This window comes from Cervus elaphus, chromosome 14 (assembly GCF_910594005.1).
Source record: "Cervus elaphus chromosome 14, mCerEla1.1, whole genome shotgun sequence".
In the NCBI taxonomy this organism is placed as follows: Eukaryota; Metazoa; Chordata; class Mammalia; order Artiodactyla; family Cervidae; genus Cervus; species Cervus elaphus.
The window spans coordinates 62598210-62623578 of NC_057828.1; the positions used below are offsets into that span (position 1 = coordinate 62598210).

The 25369-nt window shown below is 40.9% G+C and overlaps 3 protein-coding genes across 14 annotated transcripts in view; 1 reads left to right on the top strand and 2 right to left on the bottom strand.

Annotated features, from left to right (window-relative positions):
• Nucleotides 1-17230, bottom strand: part of TOR1AIP2 (torsin 1A interacting protein 2) — a 41984-nt gene extending 24754 nt beyond the window's left edge. The window contains exon 1 of one of the 2 annotated variants that reach the window (XM_043923166.1): nucleotides 17101-17230. The gene's annotated coding sequence lies outside the window, so the exon portion shown is untranslated. Of the gene's footprint in view, nucleotides 1-9973; nucleotides 10100-17100 lie in introns of those variants that run through there. The other variant, XM_043923167.1, reaches the window with a different exon arrangement.
• LOC122707572 (torsin-1A-interacting protein 2) lies at nucleotides 1278-17231 on the bottom strand. Of its 5 annotated transcripts, none has more exons than XM_043923169.1 (3): nucleotides 17101-17228; nucleotides 5087-5180; nucleotides 1278-3885 (listed from the first exon to the last, which is right to left on the bottom strand). In XM_043923169.1, the coding sequence occupies exon 3, from the start codon at nucleotides 3221-3223 to the stop codon at nucleotides 2828-2830; it is 396 nt and encodes a 131-aa protein (XP_043779104.1). In that variant the 5' UTR covers nucleotides 3224-3885; nucleotides 5087-5180; nucleotides 17101-17228; the 3' UTR covers nucleotides 1278-2827. The 5 variants fall into 5 exon arrangements, with proteins under 5 accessions (XP_043779104.1, XP_043779107.1, XP_043779103.1 ...); XM_043923172.1 differs by lacking the exon at nucleotides 17101-17228 and adding an exon at nucleotides 9974-10099; XM_043923168.1 differs by lacking the exon at nucleotides 5087-5180 and having other exon boundaries at nucleotides 17101-17231.
• A 5339-nt stretch (nucleotides 17232-22570) lies between these two features.
• TOR1AIP1 (torsin 1A interacting protein 1) overlaps nucleotides 22571-25369 on the top strand; it is a 43757-nt gene continuing 40958 nt past the window's right edge. For 3 of the 7 annotated variants that reach the window (XM_043923065.1, XM_043923068.1, XM_043923066.1), the window contains exon 1: nucleotides 22573-23372. In XM_043923065.1, the coding sequence (XP_043779000.1) occupies nucleotides 22892-23372 (481 nt within the window). In that variant the 5' untranslated portion in view covers nucleotides 22573-22891. Of the gene's footprint in view, nucleotides 23373-25369 lie in introns of all 7 variants that reach the window. The other 4 variants (XM_043923067.1, XM_043923069.1, XM_043923063.1 and 1 more) reach the window with 4 other exon arrangements.

Sequence of the window (25369 nt, forward strand, 5' to 3'; positions counted from 1 at the left end):
TTGGATGTCATGGAATTCTTTCTTGCATGTGTGCTTGCCTGGACTATGTTCTCCTACAAGTTAAGAGATGAATCTTAACTCAGTCACCCACAATCCAAGACAGCCTTCTCTTTAGTAGATACTTTCCATTAAATTTCTACTCCTAGGTCTGCATTAAAGTAAAAGTATTTCTGGAAGTCATTTTAGAAATGGCCACCATTACATGTAAGTAATATTATCAACTCTCCCAGAGGATGGAAGTGGAGCTTACTATGGCTCACATCATCCAAAACAGTGGATCATCTGTGTTAAGAATTAATTTTAGGAATACACTTATACTTCCAAATTCATTATTCATAACCATGAATGAGTATTTTAGAATAGTCTGCAATGTTTTAAACCCAGTGAAGTCCTACTAAAGACCTAAGCTGAAAAGCTATGCAGTTTTCTAAATTTTCTCCCCTGCTCCATTTTATGACCTCTACCACATGATGTTGTTTCTGAGAGCTGACCATATCAGGTATGTGGTAATAATCATGTATGAAGGCAAAGTACCCTTCTTAATGTAGTATTAAAATTAGCATTTTTGATTCCTTTCTCTTGCCCATATGCTCACAAAGTTTATAATGACACCCTACAGAACTGTTTAAGGGCTACAATAGAGCCCTCCCCACAAACAGTTGAGAAAAATGTGACTGAGTTATCACCTGAAATATCAGCAGAGTCCTTCAGGCTGCTATGAAACCTCTTTATATGTCACTGGCAAAATACAATAACTACCACCATCTTACAGTGTTATGAGTACTCTTGGTTCCTAGTCTTTTAAGCTAGGTAACTAAATATGATGGATATGCTGCTATGGTATTTTTCAAGGTATGGTTCATAGAGCATCTGCATAAGAATCTTCTGAGGCACTATTTATAAAATGTAGATTCCTGGGCCCCATAAGAAACCTTGGAAATCAAAATTTCTGTAAGATCAGGAAATTTGCATTTTTGACAAGCTCACCCAGGCACTGACTTGAAACTCAACTGTACAAATCCATTTAATGTCCTACTATTTAAGAATGAGATTGGTTAAAACAAAAACAAAAGAAACTTTCTCTATTCTCCTGAATTGAACATAAGCAGTGTGTTTTGGTGTGTGTCTGAGAAAGTTTAGGAGACAGTAATATTGATTATAATACCATCCTCAAAAGCAATACCTCAAAGTAAATTTTCACTTTTTAGATAAAGCTTTAGGATAGTGTAGTTCTTAACCAAGGCTTGATTAATAAACTAATTAGTCTTCACTCAGTATAGCAGTCCACACACAATTTATTCAGCAATAGAACAGAAGAGAACGTCAATCATGACAGACATAAGGCAGATACAGGGCAGATCTCGGGGTACACTCTTTATACAGACCAACAGATGACTTTAAACAACATGTGGCAGGCATGATTTGCTGCACACCAACAGCCATTCATCCCTCACTTCTTCCTCAAAGAGCCCTGATTTTATTAGGGGAGACAACGTGTCCTACCCAGGCAATGTCAACTCCATTCCCCTCTGTCAGGTTTCCCAGGCTCCCTTCTGAATCAAGGGTGTAAGGGGAAATCCCTGATGTAATTAATGTAAGGAAAAATCTGAGGGACTTTTGAGAGAGAGATTTTCTTCCCAAATAAAAAATAGAGACTTGAAAGAACAAAGCTTTTTGCTCTCTACTTCCAGTCTTTGAGAGAGATTGAAATGTCTGGCGCAGCAACAAGCTACATTGTACTCACTGAGAAAACAACTATGTGGACAAAAAGCCAATACAATAAGGATCCCAGAGGGGAAAGACAGAAAGAACCTGGGACCTTGAGACCATTGTTGAGTTTCTACATAAGCAATGGATTATTTAGCATCTTAAGTGGAATTTTTAAATTGTTAGGTGGACTCTGAGATGTTTTCAGCTGCTTTTTCCAAGTTTCTTAACTCAAACTCTGGTTCCATGATTCTCATGAACAAGTGAAGGCCAGAATGAGGCCAATGTCAGGTAAGTCCTTTTTAGTTCTAAGAAAAATGCTTCCCCTAAACTGTTCATAATCTATATGGAGTCAAGTTTGATAACTCCTTCTGTCACCTAGCCCCTAATACAGGTACTTTTCCATTTCCAGAGGAGGACATTCTAAGTTCAGTCACCACAAAGACAGGAGAGTCTTTGCTTATGTAGAGCCAAGTAACTAGATAGTGGCATTTCTGCATATTTTTCTGTAACCTATTCAGGTATTGCCTGATTGAATGTGGTTTCTCTGACAGTGACCAGTTAATAAGGAAGGTCAAAGCCACACTGAGAATAAACCAAATAGAGCCAATGATGAACATTTGGTTAGATATGAATAAATCATATATATATATATAATTATCACTGATTAATATATAAGAGGTGGAATTGAGAATATAGATTCTTATTAAATGTCTAATTGTTTTACTGGAATAATCTAGAATTCAGCTACAAGGATGCTTTCCCACAAAAGTTATTACTAGAATTAAAGTACACACAGTATAGGCTTCTCCTCCAGGACTACCTTGTCACAATAACGTCAATGATTAGGCTGTGGAGATTTTTAGGAGGAGCAAGCTAATTCCAAAACATAGGAAATATGGATTAGTCAGGTTCCAGAGGAACAGTCTGGCTTGGACTAATAATTAAATTCATGCTGAACAAGAGATGTATAGACCCTGGAAGCAGATCCAACAATTTAAGCAGTTTCCCAAAGCAGTGACAGTCTGGATCAGATTTAGAAAGGAGTCATTTTTCCATCTTCCTTGGGCTACTAGTACAAAACCCTCTAGAGTCTCCATGATCTTGACTGTTTAAGAAGTTACTTGCTTTGGCCAAGTTTTTTGTTTAAGGTTTTGTCTGTCCTCGTCAGGATTAACTGTAGTGCAGGGTTAAAACCAGCAACTCTAGAGTCATGTATTCTTTTTCTAACCAGTGGAGGACCCAGAAGAAATGGGTGGCAGGCTTTTTCAAAGGTCCACCTGGTAAGATTTTGAGGAGCCCACTCAAGTGGGAAAGACCAAGGAAGAACAAGGCTTCTATTAGCAGGATTATCAGGGTAACACTCAGGGCAATAATCAGCTCTGTTAATACGGTCTAAGAACACTTGGTAACATTCATTCTCAACCAGTTCAGTTTGGTACAACCAATGGCCTAGTTCTAAACTAGGGAACCACTGCTGCCCACAGTCAGGGCAATGTGAATTATCTGAAAACATTGGGATCTGGAGAGACAACACAGACAGCAAATGTAACAGTAAGAGGCAACAATGATAATACAGAGAGACACCCAAGTAACCAGACCTATTACAGTTTCGGTTTAGCACTTTCTCAGTCCAACCACCATTACTTGGAGAGGATAAAATTTGGCTTGCACCTCCGTGCAATTCTTCACGATTTCTTTGTCTATTTTTCACTCACTTGTAGCCAGTCTCCAAACTCAGGGACTGATCCAGTCTGTTATCAGTCACTACTAGCAGCACAGATGTCACAAGAGCTCCTTTAAATCTGAGCTTCTTAAGAAAAGACAGGGTTCTAGTCTAAGTTACTTTTTCTCGTGTGTTATCAGCTGGTGGTATGTGCAGAGGCACTTGGCTTACTCTGCTTTGCTGGTAAGTTATTATGTCTGTTTGGTGAAACAGAAGCTGACAGTCCAGTGAGTCTTTGGTGGGTGCTGGCACTCTTGCCGTTGTAATACAAGTACCCAAGTCTTAAGGCCTTAGTGCTTTATAGCGATGTAGAGGGGTCAGGAAAACTTGGCAGTGTCCTCTTGAGCGTGGATCCAATGAAGTCTTTCTTGGGAGGACCTTAATCAGGACCCAGTCACAGGGAAGTAGCTGCTGTTGAGTTGGTTGAACGGTTCTGGGAATGCTTCACATACCTGTAAATAATAAAACTTCAGACAACTCATATGGGCTTTGAGTTGCTCACAATATCATTAGAAACATGCATCTGGAAATCATTTGGGTCAGTCAAGGTGCAGAAGAATTGTCTCATGGGATTCCCCATGACAACTTTATATGGATTCAAACCAACTTATCTGTTGGGAATTATTCTTATGCTCAACTGGGCAACAGGGAAGATTTTGCTTCATTTAAGATTTGTACTAGTCTCATTTATTTTTTAGGACTATGTATTTATTTTTCCTCCTCCTTTTGCACTTTGGGAATACTACAGTCTGTATAATCATATACATGGTAAAACTTTGAGATTTCTTTTATCTGTCTTCCATGAAATGGGTGCCATATATAGTATTACCATAATGGGTGGGATAATGTTAACAATGGTTACAGCCTTTTAAAACAGACTTCAATGCAAGGAAAACCTTACAAAATTATTAGATAATATTCTTAATAACTATCCATAGAAAGTTGGATGAAATCCTTTTGAAGGCTGGAAAAGAAACCACAAGGGACATGCCTCACTGCCCACATCCGTCTTTATAGGCTTATAAGCATTTAAGTTTAAGCCAATTAAAGCAAAGTCCTGAACTATCCTTGGGACATATATAGTAAATCAGTTGGGATTTACAGGCACTTTCACCATCTTTGTACTCCTTCATGACATTTAAATGTAGCAAGTAAACAAGGTGGGGTAGAGTAAGATGTACTGAACAACTAGAGAGCCACCTAGAGTATGCCACAGACCATCAGAATATGACATATAGCCTGCCTTTCTCCAGCAACTCTTTCGTGAATTCTGAGGCCTGATTCTGTGAAAGCACTAAGGAACACTGGGGAAGATGGGTGTCCCATTTACACAGGGTTAAAACTGTATAAAGACATAGCCTGAAAAGCAGAGGCAGTTATATCCTTAGCTGTGATCAGCCAAATCATTTTCCTTACAGACTATCAATAGTAGCTGTGATTCTTCGATTTTAAAATGAACACTTTAAAAGATAACTGGAGAGCCACCTCTGATAGGGCTGCAACATGGAGTGAATATTTTGGTGGGGACTCCAGATGGGGTGAGATAGAATCAGAGTCGATACACTGATGTGTTTTATGAGGTAAGGTGACAATGTGTGAAGGCTACCAATCCAGCCCCTCACGCAAGAATGAACACAAAATAGGATTTCTGACCTTTGTGGTGGCAACATAGGGTATAGCAGATTTCCCTGAGGGTCTACTGTCAGGAGCCACTACAGTAGAAGTTTCACTTGCCGAATCAGGAAATCTAGGGTACATGAAAGAGATGATGAATAAAACCCACATTGACTGTGGGGTTTAACACAGAAGTTAGTGGTAGTTATATGACGAAGTTTGATGTTGAAAAGATATAGAATTTTGGAATTTTCAGAGTAAAAAGGGGAAACTCAATTAAAACCACAAGATACCATATTTCATTTCCACCAGACTGGCAAAAATTAACAAGTTTGACAATGTGGGCTCTATATACCCTCGGCAAGACTTCCCCTCCCCCATGACTCCACATCTCTATTATAGCAGAATCAAGAAGAAGCTGTAAAGCTCCAAATGCTCAGGATAGATCCACCCTTCTCCCAACCTTCATTTCTCCAACTTTAAGAGTTAAGAAAGCACTAGAGCTCCAAGTGCTTATATTATATATTAACTGCTTAACTTATATGCAGAGTACATCAAGAGAAACGCTGGGCTGGATGAAGCACAAGCTGGAATCAAGACTGCCAGCAGAAGTATCAATAATCTCAGATATGCAGATGATACCACCCCTATGGCAGAAAGCAAAGAACTAAAGAGCCTCTTGATGATAGTGAAAGAGGAGAGTGAAAAAGTCGGCTTAAAACTCAACATTCACAAAACTAATAAGATCATGGCATCTGGTCCCATCACTTTATGGCAAACAGATGAGGAAACAATGAAAACAGCGAGAGACTTTATTTTTCTGGGCTCCAAAATCACCGAAGATAGTAACTGAAGACATGAAATTAAAAAATGCTTACTCCTTGAAAGAAAAGTTATGGCCAACCTAGACAGCATATTAAAATGCAGAGACGTTACTTTACCAAGAAAGGTCCGTCTAGTCAAAGCTATGGTTTTTCCAGTAGTCATGTATGGGTGTGAGAGTTGTATTATAAAGCAAGCTGAGCGCTGAAGAATTGGTACTTTTGAACTGTGGTGTTGGAGAAGACTCCTGAGAGTCCCTTGGACTGCAAGGAGATCCAACCAGTCCATCCTAAAGGAGATCAGTCCTGAATATTCATTGGAAGGACTGATGCTGAAGCTAAACTCCAATACTCTGGCCCCCTAACTAGAAGAACTGACTCATCTGAAAAGACCCTGATACTGGGAAAGATTGAAGGCAGGAGGAGAAGGGGACGACACAGGATGATATGGCTGGATGGCATCACTGACTCAATGGACATGAGTTTGAGTAAACTCTAGGAGTTGTGATGGACAGGGAGGCCTAGAGTGCTGCAGTCCATGGGATCGCAAAGAGTCGGACACGACTGAGCGACTGAACTGAACTGAGAGCTCCAAGTATTCTTGAACCAAGAGAACTCTAGTGTTCCATACATTCCAGACAAAACTGACCCTCCCCTGGTCCTCCAAACCACTACAGGTAAGAAGGGAATCAAAAGGGGGCTCCAAAGCACTAAATGATCAGAACAAGATCACGTACTACCAGCCTCCTAACTCATTCCCAGCCTCTTCACCAAAGGTGAAGAGGCCTTCCCCAAAATACTCCTGGAAAGATTCTCAAACCTTCCCACTTCTCACCCTCACAATTTCACTACCATTATCTGCTTGAAAATATGAGGACAAACCAATCCCATCAAACCTGTACCTCTGTTCATGTCAATCACCACATGGAGCCCAGAGCTTCCTGATTATACTTCATCCCCTTAGTCTCTAATCTGCTATGGCTCTGAGCACAGTGAGACAATATTCCCTCTCCTTCTTTACTTTTCCTCCCCATAAAACATGTACCATTTTGATATATTAAATATATATCAGAGAACATAGAGTAACTTGAATTCTTATACCCTAATGACAGGAACATAAATTAGTATAACCATTTTGGGCATTATCTAATAAAGCTGAGAATGTGCGTTTCCTATAACTCAGTAATTCCACTCTTAGGTAATTACCCTAGGGAAAATTACATGTTTATTTAAAAACATGAATAAAAATATTCATGGTAGTTCTATGTATAATAGCAAAATAACAGCTAAAGTGTCCACAAACAGTAGAATGGCTAAAAAAAAAAAATGACGTATTCTTATAAAAAGCAAGTAGCAGAAGGATATAATACTCTCTCTTATGTAATAGTTTCCATCTACATAGTTTCAATATATTGCTTAGGAATAAATATGCACTAAAGCTAAAAAGAAAAAGATAAGCACAAGGATAATTACTACCTTTGATGCGAGAGGGAAGTAAATGGGGTCAGGAAAGGCATACAGAGTATTTCAAAGATAATTATAAACATTTTTTCTTTGAATGGTTGGAGGTACATGAATGGTCACAGTATCACAAATCCTAACAATTTACATAACCTCTATTTGATATTTTATTTTTTTCTATTTCTATCTTCATTTTTATATTTTAAATAATTTTTACTGGAGTATAATTGATTTGCAATGTTGTTAAGTTTCTGCCATACAGCAAAGTAAATCAGTTATACTTAAACATATATCCACTCTTTAGAGCAGAGCAGAAAATATGAGTGGGCTAGAAAAACAGATAAATAGGCAAAACCAAACTTTCAAACTGTGGACAAGAAGATCAGCAGCAATTATTCTGTTCAGAGGCAAGGTGGGTGACTGAGGAAGAGGAACGCTATAGAAAGACATGGAGCTGTGTTTTTCTCATAATATTGCAAGCAACTATCTCTTTCTACAAACAAGGTAAAAGGAAATATAATATTGTAAATCAGCTATTTGTTGTTGTTGTTCAGTCACTCAGTCGTGTCTGATTCTTTGCGACCCCACAGACTATAGCCCGCCAGGCTCCTCTGTTCATGAGATTCTCCAGGAAGGAATACTGGAGTGGGTTGCCAGGCTCTCCTCCTAGGGATCTCCCCAACCTGGGGATCTAAGCCTGGTCTCCCGCATTGCAGGTGGATTCTTTACTGTCTGAGTCACCAGGGAAGCCCAAGAACATTGGGAGTGGGTAGCCTATCCTGTCTCCAGAGGATCTTCCCGACCCAGGAATCGAACCGGGGTCTCCTGCATTGAAGGCGGATTCTTTACCAGCTGAGCTACTAGGGAAACCCTACCTAATGTTAATTAATGGAATTAATTTCTCCATTAGCTACCCAATGGAAAGGAAAGTTTATCTTGGCATATTTTATAAAGGCACGAATCTCTGTGCAGCACTTTTTTGTTTTTTCATATGGTGTCTTTGTGCATATTAGAAAAGCAGCATTCTCCTTCCAGGCAAGATGAAGCCCAAAGGACCTCAACTGGCCTCACCTGGCCAAGCCTTCAACAGTAATCCTCCATCTGTGGAATACTAATCCTTTTTTTTACCCCTGGCCGCACAGCACGGCAAGTAGGGATCTTAATTCTGCACCAGGGATGCGCCCCCCTGCAGTGGAAGCAGGGTTCCTCCACATCCTAAGATTCAAACAACCACAGACTATGCAGTACCATACTATTTATCGTTGAAAAACATCTGCATGTAAGTTGACCCACACAATTCAAACTGTGTTGTTCAAAAGTCAACTGTACACACATTTAGATTCCCAAAAGAATCTGAAATGGTTCCGAACCATTTCACTATCAAAGGCAATTTTTATTCGTACGCTCCCCCCTCAGATCTCACTTTGGAAGGATGCTGGAACAGCTACCATTCCTGTAATAATGTCATTTTCTCATTTTATTAATTAGACATGTAACTCTGCCAGTCAGCACTTCTAATAAAACAAGTAAAAACCAAGGGTTAATAGCCCTGGTTAAGAAATTTTCAATACTTTAGAGATGATACTCAAAGCACCTGTAACATAAAGTTGGAAAGACTGAGACATTCTGGATTTGTTTCCTTTCTCAACACCATTAGCTTAAGTCAGAAGTGGTTCATTTGAGGTGAATACATGATAACCATTTTTGCATGCATGCGCAGTCACATGTGACCCTTTGTGACCCCCATGGATTATAGCTCACCAAGCTTCTCTGTCCATGGAATTTTCCAGGCAAGAATACTGAAGTGGGCTGCCATTTCCTACTCTAGGGGATCTTTCAGACCCAGACATCAAACCCATATCTTTACTACTGTGCATCATTATGCTTGTAGAAATGCTGAAAATACCCAGGAAACAACCAGTACTCAACTGATTATTGTATTGTTTAAGTTACTGAGGAAACCACCATGCACTAGGCACAATGCTAAATATTATAAATACAAAGAGAAAAACCTTACAGAACTTCTAGATGTCCAGGGAATCCAGAGTGGAACCAGTGCTTTAGGTAAAGGTCTTATAAGGGCTTTTTTTTTTTTTTTTTTTAAAAATAAGGGCTTTTGAAAGTGAAAGTGAGGTCGCTCCGTCATGTCCGACTCTTTGCGACCCCATGGACTGTAGCCTACCAGGATCTTCCGTCCATGGGATTTTCAAGGCAAGAGTACTGGAGTGGGTTGCCATTTCCTACTCCAGGGGATCTTCTTCCTGACCCAGGGATTGAACTTGGGTCTCCTGCATTGCAGGCAGACACTTTTACTGTCTGAGCCACCAGGGTGGGTTTTAAGGGCTTTCAAATGGATAGTAAAAGACTGCCTATAGAAATCACAGAAAATTATAGAAGGCCCACGGAAGAAGTTGGAATGTTTTTATTTTCAACAACCTTCCAGCCAACAATAGTGAGCAAAAAACAAAGTTTAAAAGGCTTCTCTACCACATAAACTCTATACAGTCATCCTATATAAGTGGGGGATTCAATCCAGGATCACCCAGATACCAAAATGCAAGGAGGGATGAACACTCCAGTCCCTTATATAAAACGGCATAGGATTTCATATAACTTATGCAAATATCAAGATTACTTACGATACCTTATACAAAGTAAATTCTAAGTAAATAGTTGCCAGAGCACAGCAAGTTCAAGTTTTGCTTTTTGGAACTTTCTGGAATTTTTTTTCACAAATATTTTCTATTCATGGTTGGTTGAATCCACAGACATAGGACATGTAGATACAGAAGACCAACTCTACAAAAGAAAAATACAAATAAAATTTTTTTTTTTTTTTTTTTTTTTTACTGCACTGTGAGGCTTAGTTCCCCAACCAGAAACTGAACCTGGGCCATGGCAGTGAATGTGCCCAGTTCTAACCACTGGACCACCAGGGAACTCCCTAAGTCAAAATTTTTGTGTGTGAGATGTTTTCTGCAGCTTTATTAGAGGAAAATTTAGAAAACAGCACTTTAACATCAAAATAGAAAATGCAGTTCTATTTAAACCAGTTAAATTTACATCTACTAAAAACGGCAGCTCAATATATATTAAATAATCATCTCTAAATATTTTGAGTCTATATCAAGAATTGCTATTTCCTGAATGCATGTTAGTTAGACAGCTCACATCTGCCTTTGATAGACAAAAACTCCCTTATTCTTTTTAGGCTGGATAATATGTTTCAGATTGAGTAGAGCTGGGGTGACTTCTCCAGGCAAATATATCATTTCAGCCAGGTCCTCATATAATACATAAACCAAAAGACAGACATGGAAAAAATACAAATGCTCTAAATTTTCTTGAGTTTCCATTTTAAATATTTTCTTCTGTGGAATATTTTATCCTAAAGTTAATCAATAATCAAAACTATTTTTTGTATGAGACAGAGCTTCTCTGGAAGTCTCATGCGTGTGTGCTCTGTCATGTCTGACTCTCTGTGATTCCATGGACTGTAGCCCATGAGGCTCTTCTGTCCATGGAATTAACCGGCAAGAACAGAGGAGTGGGTTGCCATTTCCTACTCCAGGGTATCTTCCCCTAAGTCTCACATATAAAGTGAAATCTCAAAAGCTTCATATTTCATTAACCAGTTCTGAATTTAGATGTTGAGAGTGAAGAAGTAGGGCTTCCCAGGTAAAGTGGTAAAGAATCTGCCTGCCAATGCAGGAGACGCAAGAGGTGCCTCAATCCCTGGGTTGGGAAGATCCCTTGGAGGAAGAAATGCAACCGGCTCCAGTATTCCTGCCTGAAAAATTCCATGGACAGAGGAGCCTGGTGGGCTACAGTCCAAGGGGTCACAAAGATTCAAATACGACTGAGCAACTGAGCACACACAGCACAGATTATAAAGTATGCAAAAAAAAATTCCTCTTCTTTTTAAATTCACATAACCTAAAATAATTCTTTGCTTAAAATATATTATGAAAATACAAGCTCCTGAAAGAAGTTTTCAGTCTGTTTTGTGAGGAATTACTTTGAATTTGGCAAAGTCGTGAGATCAGAGAGAAGGCACACTCCAGCACTATTTGGCACAGACACTATTCCCTCTCTGAAAGAAGATAAGCTGAACAAAAAATATCCTGAGTCGCACAGGAATTGACACAAAGAGAATTCCCCTGGTGGTCCTGTGGTTAGGACTCTGAGCTCTTAATGCCGAGAACCAGGGTTCAATCCCTGGTTGGGGAACTAAGATCCCACAAGCCTCGAGAGGTGCAGTCAAAAAAAACAGAATTGACAAACATAAGAGGTGTGTTTGTGCATTGCTGGCATTCCACAAAGGGGAACAACTGGTTTAGACATTTACTGGTGCATTTCAATCTACTCTGCCCTAACGGACACAAGTTCACGGTTCAAATTCTGCCTACAGTTTCAATTTAAAACACCAGGGGCCAAACTTTTAAAGTTAATTCGCAGTTTTCAATAGTGAGACCTAGTAGCGCTAAGGTTAGGTATTTCTGAATTTGTACCAGCAATTTTGGCTTCCCTGGTAGATCACTAATGAAGAATCCACCTGCCAATGCAGGAGACTCAGGTTTGATCCCTGGGTCAGGAAGATCCCCTAGAGAAGGAAAAGGCAACCCACTCCAGTACTCTTGCCTGGAGAATTCCATGAACAGAGGAGCCTGGCAGGCTCGTCCATGGAATCCCAAAAGAGTTGGACTAACTGAACAACAACCAACACCACGCATGTCTGTGTTGAAAACTAAGTATCTAAGTCTTGCCCACTCCTCTGTACCATATCCATTGTCATAATAAGTCAGGATTAATATTTTTAAATTTTAAAGTCATTTCCCAGTGTTTTCCCTAAGTACTTATCCCATATTTTAAAAGGCAAGTTGAGAAAGTACTAAACACTAGAAACAAAAAGCACTCCACTTACTTCCCTAGGGAACTGTTTCTTTTCAAGAGCCTGGAGCAGTTCAGTTATATACCTTTTCTGAGTACAGAAAGTTTTCTTTTCCTTCTTACCCTTTGTTCTACTCCCTCCCAACTCCTCTGATTTGTATCTCAGTTTTAAGAAGACTTATGTAGAGGCAAAAAGCAACGCACAAAGGTTCAGAGAGTTTGCTACGATTCCAACAGTGGGCAGCACAACTGATTCCCAGTGTCAGTTCAAGTCCACTAATCATCTTTAGTATCTACATGAAGCCAGCACGTTTTTATTAAACATTTTATTTTTAACTAATTTTATACCTGTTATAAAACCAAGACATTAACATGGTACAAGTCAATTAACTACAGACTGTTTGAATTTTGTCAGTTTCTCCACTAATGTTCCTTTTCTGTTCCATGGTTCAATCTGGGATCCCTCATTGCGTTTAGTTGTTAATTCTACTGAGTCTTCAATCTGTGACGGTTTCTGTCATTATCTTTTGTGACTCTTCCTGGTCTTTGTAACCTTGATACTTATGAAAAATACCAGTTGGTTATTTTGTAGAATGTCCCTCAATTTGTGTTTATAATGTTTACCCATGAGTAGAAAAGGAGGAGGCAATGGCACCCCACTCCAGTACTCTTGCCTGGAAAATCTCATGGACAAAGGAGCCTGGTGGGCTACAGTCCATGGGGTCACGAAGAGTCGGACCCAACTGCGAGGCTTCACTTTCACTTTTCACTTTCATGCATTGGAGAAGGAAATGGCAACCCACTCCAGTGTTCTTGTCTGGAGAATCCCAGGGATAGAGGAGCCTGGTAGGCTGCTGTCTGTGGGGTTGCAGAGTCGGACACGACTGAAGCGACTTAGCAGCAGCAGCAGCATGAGTAGAAAGATAAAGACGTTATGCATTTGGGGCAAGAATAACACCAAAGAAATGATGTGTCCTTCTAAGTGCATCACATCACTGGGTTCATGAAATCCATATGCCTTATTTCTGTGGAGATTTTAACCTTGGTCAGTCGGTTATCACGGTATCTCCACTGTGAAGTTACTAATAATTATCTTGGGGAGACACTCTGAGACTGTGCAAATATCCTGCATTTCCTCAAACTTTCACCTACCAGCATGACAGGCACATTTTGTTTGCGATAATTACTATGCTGCTGTTTTGCCTAATAGTGATTTTCTATTTCCTTCTTGCTGTGTTTATTCATTGGAATTCTTCTATAATAAAGAGCTGCCCCTCCTTGAATCCTATCTATGTACTCAGCTATGTCAGTACAGACTTATGGCCACTTATTCTATGAGTTAAAATCCAGTACTACCATTATGCATTCTATTACTCAAGGTGTTCCAACGTTGGCAATCAGGAGCTCCTTCAAGTCACTCTTGCGTGTTTTCAACAAGCTCCCAAACCGTTTCGAACATTTCCCTAATTTCCAGCACCACAAAATGTTTCAGGCTCCTCTTATATTTTCCCTGCCCATGGCCTAGATTCAAGTGCTTCCCCCCCCCCCCCGCCCCCCGGGCAAAAAAGTTCAAGTTCCTTTTATTAGAGGATAGGATTTTAAAACAGGAGCTGGGTGCTCAACGCTACTGAGGTTTCACTATCAGGCCAACAATTTGGACAACCACCACTAATATTTGTTTCCTTACTAAATTCATTAGCTGGAAATCATTAGCATCACCTGGGAACTTATTAGAAATGTAAACTCTTGGGCCCCACCCTAGACTTATTAGACAGAAACTTTGAGGGTGTACAGGAATCTGTGTTAAGAGGTTCACCAGATGATTCTGATGCTCCTTATAAAATTTAAAAAACACTTATAAACACTTTTAATGAAGAATACGTAGCTCTCTTTCACTATAAACCCTGTATTTACTTTATGTTTATCTCTAATAAAAAAAAGGGAAAATTTAGTCTTAATAACTTGTCTGGTATATAAATCACATTTTTTGCTGCCACAACTATTAAAACTATAGGTGAATGCCTCAACTGTGAAGACACTAAACACCTCCCTACTCCTGTTTTCCTACACATTTTTTTACATATGGTGGTCATGGTTGTTGTAAGGTGTCAGGAAGCAATTAACTGCTTCCTGTGTGCTGTTTTGGATCTGTCATGAATCCTCTCTTCCTTATTAATTCCTGAGTATTCAGGAATTAAGAGAGGCAAGCCTCTCCTGAGGAATCCAGGCATTTCCTTTGTTAGTTTTTCAATACGGTGGTAAGTACCCTCTTCCCTCTTATGAACCATACGGTAAAAGTGATTGTTTATGACTCTTTCTCTTTAATATGGATTGCCTTATGCTTTGTAAGTCTGGAATTTTAATCTTTATCTCTGCTGAGAATAACTACCTTGTAAGACAGTATATATGCCCACACCATGTTGATTAAAACACCTTTGCTCCATCAGAGCTTGGGTCCCCATGTCTGTCTTTCTCTCTCTATTTCTGGCTGATTCCCTGGAGCGCGAAGGCTGGCTGCGTAACCCAGGGAATATTAGCCTCTTTCCTTCTTTCACTTTCTCATCGTTGACTCCGGACCACCAAGTTCTGGTCCATTAAAGGACCAACAGTAAGGTACAAATACTGTTTGTTGTTTTTTTGTTGTTGTTGTTGTTTTTATACAAAGAAGTTGTAAGTCAGCCTCCAGGATCATCTCCTGCATACACATACAACTTGACATCCATATAGTGAATCTATAAATAGGAAAGACTGGCAGCACAGTCCCCTAAAGTCAGACTGCCTAGGCCTGAATGACTGCTCCAGCACCTGATTTTGTGAACTCTTCCCTGTTTCTCTGGTTTTCTTAATAACCACAAAATACAATAACACTACCTACATGAAAGAAGCATTGTGAGTGTTAAAGAGATAATGTGCAGTCCTTACCACAAAATAAGTCTCAGAAAGTGTTTATTACTAGTCTAACTAGTAAGTGAAAATGCAACTAGATATTTATTTTTCGAACTGAGAAAAACAAGTGGAAACTGTACTAAAGGAAAGCTCTGCTCTTTCATCACTAGTAGATCAGAGAGGCAGAACCAGAAAGCTCTATTTATATAATTAAGACAAAACCTTTAAAAGTTTACAAACTAATGTCTTAAACTTGCCTATTTGCAAAAATGTTATTTACATTATGTATATCCATGAACGGAGGCTAAAGAAGAGTGTATAAAAATTTAAAATTTTTTATTTGTTGAAGTAGTAAAATTATAGGTAAATTTTCCTCCACTCTATTTTGATTATCAGAACCATATGCCACTTATTTTAATATTAGTAAAGAGAAAATTAGCCAATTGGCAATAACTGTTTCCACTTAGGTCCTTAAACTATCCCATTTAATGTTCCAAACAACTCTAAATCTCTGCTTTCATGGGCTCAGCTGTGACTCCAAAGTCTATGCTCATAACCAACGTGGGAGCCATCTTTCTTTACTCACAAATGCTTAATTTGCTGTCCAAAACCTATGGTAAAGTATAATCAGTGTACTGAATTATCTCTTGTTGGGCACAACAGTCATAAAATATTGCCTAGCAATCAAATTTTGACACAATTAAACTTCTAAATGCAAAATGAGAAACAGCATAAAGCATACCAAGCTTCTCTGAGCAAACTTTCCTTCAGGAAATTCAAGTTGCACTTCAGAGGAATGTGGATTCTCATTCAGATTTCAAAACTACCTCCATGGCAAAGATAGATTACATACAAGACACTATGCATTATTAAAATACCCAATAACCCCCAAATAATTAGATAAATTCTTGTTACTTTATTTGTGAATTATAGACGCTCTCAGGCTAGTATTATCTCTACTTAAGTTAAAAAAAACAAGTGAAACACTGCTTAAATGAGTCACTTATGGTTACGTGATAAACCAGAAGCAAAACTGGTAATCAAGCTCTGGACTCTTGCATTCAGCATAAAAAATATTGCTGAGGAGAGGCTTTCAAAGTTTTCAAAGCAAAAGCCAATTTTCCAAACTATTCTAATCCACATAAAGGCTTCCAGGAACATTTTCAGTTCCTTTACCATTAAGTTCCTTTTAAAATTATTTTCCACTGGCCAGTTACATACTAATCCTGTGCTTGAAAAACAAAACTGAACTGATAGATATGGAGAACAGTCACAGTCCTAATTCTTAACAAACAGAGACAAGGAAGGAATCTCTCACAGAGACCCAAAATAAAATGTTTTAGAACCTTGAGAGGTAAAATTGAAATAAAAACAGTGTACTGAATCAGATTAAGATAACTGATTTTTGTATCTTGTGTATAAAATCTTTCAATTAAGGACTACTGATTAAGTAGGCAGTACATTTTTTTGAAGGAAGGAAAAAGGGATAAACTTTCTTACTGGGTATGAAATACAATTGGGAATACATACATAATATGTAATAAATTGGTAATTGCAGGGTCTCATTAAAACTTCAAACTTCGCTCTTTTTAGCACAATTAAGGCTAAAAGGCAGGGGTGGGGGAGTGAGGGGTGGGCGGGGCACTATCTTACAAGGATTAAGACGACGAATGACGGAATCGAGGCAAACACGGAGGTAAGGGAGTAATCAACACCTGCACTGGTAGATTTCCCGTTTACATTTGAACCTTAGAGAAATTGTGCTTCTCATCTCAAGGTCCAAACCAAACATTTATTCTCACCTTCCTGTTTAATGTTTACGCGATTCTGTTTCTTTTTCACTCCAAAACAAAAATATACCTCCAACCTGCTCCGTTTAAGGTTTTTGCGGTAAGGAGGTGGGGGTGGGGAGGGATCTTTTCTGAAAGATATTTAAAAAGAAGGTATCAGAGCAAATATTAAAACATGGGAAAGTTGTACACACATTTTACTTACAGTGTCTAGCGATGTTTTAAACCGTCGACTGTCAACGTCAGGAGAGCTCTTCGAGCGTTCTTTCTGGTTCACAACGCGGGCTGCACCCCTCGGACGCCACAGAACTGAACGTCGCCCCGTCCCTGCCCACGTGATGGCGACCTCCGCGGGGAGGGTAGGCGCCCGCGGAATGCTGGGACTGGAAGGCGCCGGCCCCTCCCCCTCCTCCCCCAGGCGTCACCCTCGGCTCCACTCCCCCGGCTCCACTCCCCCGGCCAGCCGGCGGCCGGGGGGGAGGCTGGAGGCATGGGCAGTGCGGGGACAGGACCGCAAAGCCTCCCAGCATTCTCGCTGTCGCGCTGCTGTCTGACCCGAAGGCAGATATCTCTGCAACACATTGGAGGGCCCTGGAGTTGGTGAATGGCCAGGGAAGCCTGGCGCAGCTGTTGGGGTAGAAAGGAGTCGGACACGTCTGAGCGACGGAACTAAACTGAGCCCTTAAAAAGACCTAAGGCTCATAGGCTTGAGGAACCAATGGAACCAACGCAGTGAGCGGCACTAGCCAATGATAATGGCAAGCACCAGTCAGGCTTGATTTGGAAGCCGACTGCCTGCCACCTTTATGAGGTGCGTGCCCCCATGTTAAATGCGGACAACGCTACATATATACCTCATAAGGTGGTTGTGAGTAAATGAAATAATGAACAGAAGTGTCGGTTAAATGGATAAAACATGTTTTCTTGATCTATTAATTTTATAAACATGAAAAGTGAGAGATGGAAAGCAGTTTACCCAAGAACACATAATTGGTTAAGGGCAACTGTCGTCAGTCTAAAAGTCCTGTTCCTGAACTGGGCCAATTCAAGACAACAGAGAAGAAATCTGCTCATATAAATCTCACTTCCCCTTTCCTAATTTTTTCCTATAAAACTCCTGACCAACATACTGTTTTACTTACACTGATTTTTATCTGACTCCCATAGAATATAAAATCCTAGAAGGAAGAGACGGTTGTCTTTGGTCTATTCTTTTCTGCTATATCCCCAGCACCTAGAATAGGGTTTACGTAGTACATAGCACAAGCTCAAAATTTTATTGGATTAATGATTCTTCATGTAAGTAACATTTTTTTGGTGTCTTCAACCATCCTTTTTTGGCAGAAGTTGCAGGATTTGGGAACATTTTTACATGTTTAATTGCAATTTCAAATTCAACAAAGAATAAGTGGAAGGCTATTTATTGTAGTCACTTCATTTCCAGCAAGACATTTTCATTTATATTAATAGTCTTCAAAATATTTTTTCTATCACTTGTGAGAATGGGGAATAAATGCAGCTGGTTACTATGTCTTTACTTCCTCTTATTTAATATTTTAATCTTTTTATTAAAAATAACAATGTTACCTTTTTCTACTAAGATATAACCCCAAAGTTATTTTTCTGACCAAAATTGTGAACACTATATACAATGAATTGATAAATGCTTTCTCACTACATAACAGGATTTCTGCTTACCCTGAACAAAAAACTCCAGGAGATAATGGAGGACAGAGGAGCCTGGCTCCTGGAGTTCATGGGGTTGCAAAGAGTCAGACATGACTTAGCAACAGAAAAGCAAACAAAAAACTCATGTACAAAAATTATCTTATTAAAATAGCTGCTTTACTTAGAAATCCAGAGTCAAGAACATTAGATTTCTAGACTGAGGCCTAATAGTTAGGTATTTAAATTAATGCCAATTATAATTTTGTAGATATCTGTCCTCCCTCAGTTCAGTTCAGTCGCTCAGTCATGTCTGACTCTTTGCGACCCCATGAATTGCAGCACGCCAGGCCTCCCTGTTAATCACCAACTCCTGGAGTTTACTCAAACTCATGTCCATCGAGTCAGTGATGCCATCCAGCCATCTCATCCTCTGTCGCCCCCTTCTCCTCCTGCCCCCAATCCCTCCCAGCATCAGGGTCTTTTCCAATGAGTCAGCTCTTCACATGAGGTGGCCAAAGTATTGGAGTTTCAGACTCAGCATCAGTCCTTCCAATGAACACTCAGGACTGATCTCCTTTAGGATGGACTGGTTGGATCTCCCTGCAGTCCAAGGGACTCTCAAGAGTCTTCTCCAACACCACAGTTCAAAAGCATCAATTCTTCTGTGCTCAGCTTTCTTCAGAGTCCAACTCTCACATCCATACATGATCACTGGAAAAACCATAGCCTTGACCAGACGGACCTTTGTTGGCAAAGTAATGTCTCTGCTTTTTAATATGCTATCTAGGTTGGTCATAACTTTCCTTCAAAGGAGTAAGCGTCTTTTCATTTCATAGCTGCAGTCACCATCCACAGTGATTTTGGAGCCCAGAAAAATAAAGTCTGACACTGTTTCCCCATCTATTTGCCATGAAATGATGGGACCGGATGCCATGATCTTAGTTTTCTGAATGTTGAGCTTTAAGACAGCTTTTTCACTCTCCTCTTTCACTTTCATCAAGAGGCTCTTTAGTTCTTCTTCACTATCTGCCATAAGGGTAGTGTCATCTGCATATCTGAGCTTATTGTCATTTCTCCCGGCAATCTTGATTCCAGCTTGTGCTTCTTCCAGCCCAGCGTTTCTCATGATGTACTCTGCATATAAGTTAAATAAGCAGGGTGACAATATACAGCCTTGACGTACTCCTTTTCCTATTTGGAACCAGTCTGTTGTTCCATGTCCAGTTCTAACTGTTGCTTCCTGACCCACATACAGGTTTCTCAAGAGGCAGGTCAGGTGGTCTGGTATTCCCATCTCTTTCAGAATTTTCCAGTTTATTGTGATCCACACAGTCAAAGGCTTTGGCATAGTCAATAAAGCAGAAATAGATGTTTTTCTGAAACTCTGTCTTCCCTAATATATGAAAAATTCCCTCAGGGTAAAGAATACTCAATTGAATTCATATATTTATTAAGCATCTATTCTGTTCCAACACAGATGTTTAATAAATACATGAATTAATGAGTCTATTCTTTGTTCTAATCATTTTTTCTCTTGTTTTCTTTCGATTCACTGAATTCCTCCACAGATTTCAAACTCCCACAATAACTGTTTAACATTCAGGGCTCATGCTTCCTATTGGATTAGCAGTCCAGCAGTTCCCTTATGATATTAGCTGAGTCTACCGTCTCTATAATGTCACCTCTTTTGTGCCACCCTTGGGTTTGGAAAACATCTACAGCAGAATATCTGGTTCGACAAGGGTTTAGCTTTACCTCACAGTTGGTAATGAAAAGTTGGTACTTGTAAGGTTGCTAAGTGTGGGAGGCACTTATGGCAGAACTAGGATTATGTACCCTTATTACCTAGACAAAAGAGGGAAAACCCTAAAAAAATGTATGTTTTAATGCTAAAGTTACCATTCCTCTGATTCTGCGTCAAGCTTCTCATGATTTTGAAAACCATTCCTAAGTTCTTCAAGCATTTTTAATTACAAGATGACACAGGTGGCGCTAGTGGTAAAGAACCTGCCTGCCAATGCAGAAGACATAGACATGCAGCTTCATTCCCTGGGTTGAGAAAATCCCCTGGAGGAGGGCCTGGCAACCCACTCCAGTATTCTTGCCTGGAGAATCACATGGACAGAGGAGCTGGTGGGCTACAGTCCGGGGCCGCAGAGTCTTGGACAGGACTGAAGCAAATTAGCAGCAGCAATACATGTATTAATATATTGAATCTCCTGTCTTCTTTTTTAATACATCCCCCCAAATCTGTTTTAAAATCTGTATCCATTTCTATATAGTTAACTGTCCTCATAACTGTTTTAAAGAGCTTAATATATGTATTAATATTACCACTATATTAACTTTATTAATACTACTTGTATAAAGTTTTATATCCTTTAATCTATTATATCCTTTATTATATCCTTGAATCTATTATATCTTTTCATCTATTACAGTACTTTTACTGTTACATATTAGTAGAGTAATATAATAGGTACCTTATAAAGCACTAGTTAAAACAAGTAAAAGCCAGATATTAACCAAGTATCAGTACTACTCAGCATTTTATCAGAAAAGAGTTAAGTCCCACAAATTTTCCAAATATACTATCTAACAGCTGACAAGGGAGAACATGCTTTTAATTTTCCCTAAGATAAAAGATTCTTTAAAAAGTAGCATCTCTCATGTTACTATTCCTTCAGTTTCTTTGGCTATATTGTATATAATTAAAAAAAAAAACCAGAACAGAAAACTAAAGGAGAGCTTTTATCAAGCAAAGACCTAGGTGATTCTAAAGCATGTAATTACTTGTGTCTGTGGCCAAATTTATGGACTATTAGTGAAAACACAGGACATCGTTAAGATCTCATTAAAATGAAATATGTGCCCAGTTTGGAAAATGAGTTGCTCAAAAACATTCTAAAGTGATTTTAAATACTTGAAAGAGTAAACACCTTTCTGGCTCAACTGGTAAAGAATCTGCCTGCAATACAGGAAACCTGGGTTCGATCCCTGGGTTGGGAAGATTCCCCTGGAGAAGGGAAGGCTAACTCTAGTATTTTGGCCGGGAGAATTCCACGGACTGTATACCATGGGGTCCCAAAGAGTCGGACATGACTGAGCGACTTACTTTCACTTCACTTCAAAATTTTCAGGCCCATTCACTGTAACTGCTATCCAAATTGCAATTTTTAAAATCTACTCACTAAAATCAATTCTAGAAAATCGTCCGAGGAGGGTGTGTGTATGTGAAGGCAAGATTAACCGTTTTCTCAATAACATTCCCTCAGTGTGTCTAAGTTTAGACATTTGCAGATTTTCGACATCTGCACATACGGTACACAGAAGTGAAACAAATGGCTTTGTCATGCTTTCTTATTCAGTAAACAAAGCGCAGAAAAACCCTGTATCAAATGCAGTATATCAAATCATGCTCAGAATCAAAGTGAAAATAATGGACCACAACTGAAAATTACAGTGCTGTCTTTAATCAAAGTATTTGTTCATTTCTTACTGTCCATAACACAGCACTAACAATGTCTCTGAACAGCTGGAGTAGAGCCTTTATAGGAAATCAGGAGTAATACTGTTTGCTGCGTACGTTTTGTAAATGGAAATCCACCCAAATAAGCCTATAGATCCGATTTCGTACACTCAACAAGTGACTTAAAACCTAAAACTGGTAAACTGCCTTCCCAAAGAACTTGAAACTAAAATTTTCTCCAGGGAAAGATGACACCTGCGAATATGTCTTTCTTATCAGCCCTGCAAAGGGACACTGGAAAGGTACGGCGAAGGCAGGAGTCGATCAAAAACGCTGCGGGGAAACTGCGCAACAGCCTGGAGCTGAGGACCGAAACTTCTCCTCCACCCGCGTTTCACTCCGCCTCTCCCAGCGACTCTGTGCTGGGGGCCCTGCCGGGCGCCTCTTGCGAGCAGGCAACAGTTGCCAGGAGCAGCTGGACTGAGGACCGGCAGTTTGCCCAGCCACTTGTCCCTTCTCCGTCTTCCCTCCCTCCCTCCCCGAAGGCCGAGGACAGCGACGCCTCCTCGCTCTTCTCCTCCTCTTTGGTGCCTTCAGCCAGGAGGCGGGAGTGACCCGCGGCAGCTGACCCAGCACAGGCACTGCCTCTTCCACAGCCCTCGGAACACACCATGGGCCCAGAGGCGGGTTTGCAGCACAGCAGCGACGACGCAGGCGGCAGCCCCGGCGACGCTCAACTGCCTCCCTGACCGCCGACACCACCGCCCTACACCCCGAAAAACGATCGCCATCAACGGCAGGAGACTTTTAAGGGCACCGCAAAACACCTTCGCGATCGACTCAAGCTACGTCAACAACTATGGCAGGCGAGGGGCGGCGGGCGGAGCCGGAGAGGGACGGATGGGCGCTGTACGTCACGCCAAGGGCTCCGCTACGGGAGGGAAGGCCCCGGCTCGCCCCTCAAAATGGCGGCAGCAGTGACGTGCGTGCGTACGGAACTCCTACGCCGTCGCGCCACGGCCGGCGGGAAGTGAGGTTCTCAGAAGAGCCGCCCGAAGTGTACGGCGACTTCGAGCCCCGGGCGGCCAAAGAAAAGGCCCGGGTGGGAAGACAGATTCCGGTAGAAGGGTTCCGGGCCGATTCGGCGAAAGAGGAAGTGAGAGAAAGCGCCTATTACCTTCGGTCTCGGCAGCGAAGGCAGCCCCGACTCCACGAAGCCGAGGAGATGCAGACGCGGAGAGCTACTCGCCTCCAGCAGCAGCCGCACTCACCGCCGCCTCCGATACGACCGTCTCCGGTTACCACCAGAAGAGGATTACGGGACTCCCATTCATCCGAAGGTGAGACAGTCGGAAGTAACGGTGTCAACCGCGAGTCAGGGAGGGAGTGCCGTGGGCGGGTGTGTGCCTGCCTTGAGCTCATCCCCTCTGAGCTTTTCCAGGATGGACGTGAGCCCCCACCCCCGGCCGCCCCGTCGGCTGGCGGGAAAGTGGCAGGGCGGGGGCGCTGGAAGGAAAGGCGGTCGTGCCTAGTGACCTGAGCAGAGCCGAGGAGCCGCGTGCTTCCCTGGGCATCAATTTAGAGGTGTCAGGATTGCCCGTTTTCTGCAGGCCTGCACTTCGGGGCGGCCAGTTAGGCAGCAGGCAGGACACTGAATCACTCCGAGTTCAGTTTCACATCGGTTTCATGTCGGTTCTCTCTACCCTGCGGGTGTTTCTGCCAAAGCCACTTCCATTTCCTCCTTTTAACTCCCAGACCAGAAGTACCTCAATGAGAATTTTGGTCCTCTAACCTTCCAGTCTTTCCCCGTCACTATCCAGGAGGGGAGAAAGGAAGGGGAATTTCGTGAGTGGCTGTTTTGAGGACTAGCGTAGTTGATGAATTGATTTGAGATCCCACCCACATGTTTACACTGAAATGGGGTCAAGGCAGTCATCCTGAACCTGAAGCTTCCCAGTGTGTGATAAACTTGAACTGATCGCTCTTTCTCTAGTGTGGTGGTCTCTGCCAGAAATTCGCATGTTGGGGACCTTAAGTGTAACCTCAGTAGTTAAGTAGTAGCGTGACAAAGTAAGACTTTCATTAGTTTTCATCTAAATGAGCCAAAGGATTACTGACAAAGTGATTGTGTAGTTTTAGGAAAGTCACAGACGAATCAACTCCGGTAATGCGTCCTCCCCTACACTGCCCCTTCTCCCCCATCTAGTACTGAGTCCCAGATGGAGTTTCATGCTGGCTCCAGGTAGGGCACCTTTGAGGTAAAACCAAGGGGTTTGAATCATAATGGGATTACATAGTTGGTGATAGACCATTGGTGGATATGAAGAAGAGGAGGTGGATTTTCAGTTTAGAGCTGAGTAATACACTGCACATTACCTGCTGATGCCTGAAGTGCTGACACAGTAGAAGTGTTGATGATTTTGGAAATTATGTTAAAGATAATGTGAGTTACTATTGGGAGTAGCAATTCAAGACTGTTTAACCCTATACATGTTTTATCTCTCTTTTAAGATTATAAACTTCTGAAGACAAAGATACTACATATATATTTGAGGGACCATGTTATACTTCAATGTTTATGTTCTTTCTGTATGTCCAGTAGCTAGAAGAATGCTTTGGAAGGCAAAGGAAATATGCTAAGTTGTATTGACTCTCCCACACAGGCTGATGCAGTTGTATAAGCTAGTTGTTTATTTAATTTTAAACACACAAATGATTTACTTCTATTTTTAGTGAACCTATGAAAATCTACACGTTTTTCATTCTTCCTCTTTAGCCCATCTTTCAAATTTTCTGGAGTAATATTTCTGTGTTTTTGTTGTAAAGCGTCATTGGTGAGTATTTTTATGTTGTCCTAAAGAATAGTTCTCACTAGTTCAATTCCCAAGTTTTGGTAAACCTAATTTTGTGTTGTTTAGTGTCCCCTAAGTCATGTCTGACTCTCTTTGCCACCCTATGGACTGTAACCCACTAGGCTCTTATGTCCGTGGGATCTCCCAGTCAAGAATACTGGAATGGGTTGCTATTTCCTTCTCTAGGGGATCCTCCCTACCCAGGGGTCAAACCCAAGTCTCCTGCATTGGCAGGCAGATTCTTTACCACTGAGCCACCAGGGAACCCCTTAATTACACATTTCTGAAGGGATTGAAACTGAGTGGGCCCCTGTGAGCCTCCCAGGCCTTTCTGTCCCCCATTGTTTGGAGGCAGTACACCAGCCATTATGACCTCTGAGTTCCAAAGGGCAGGTTCCAACTGTTGCTAATCAAGGGAAGAACAACCAAGAAGTCACTTGATGCAAGATTAAAAGGCCCAGATTAATCATCAGGATTAGGAGACT

What these genes read in the sequence shown, in the direction of transcription:
- LOC122707572 (XM_043923168.1), bottom strand. Translation starts at nt 3,223, where the DNA reads ATGTTTTCAGATAATTCACATTGCCCTGACTGTGGGCAGCAGTGGTTC.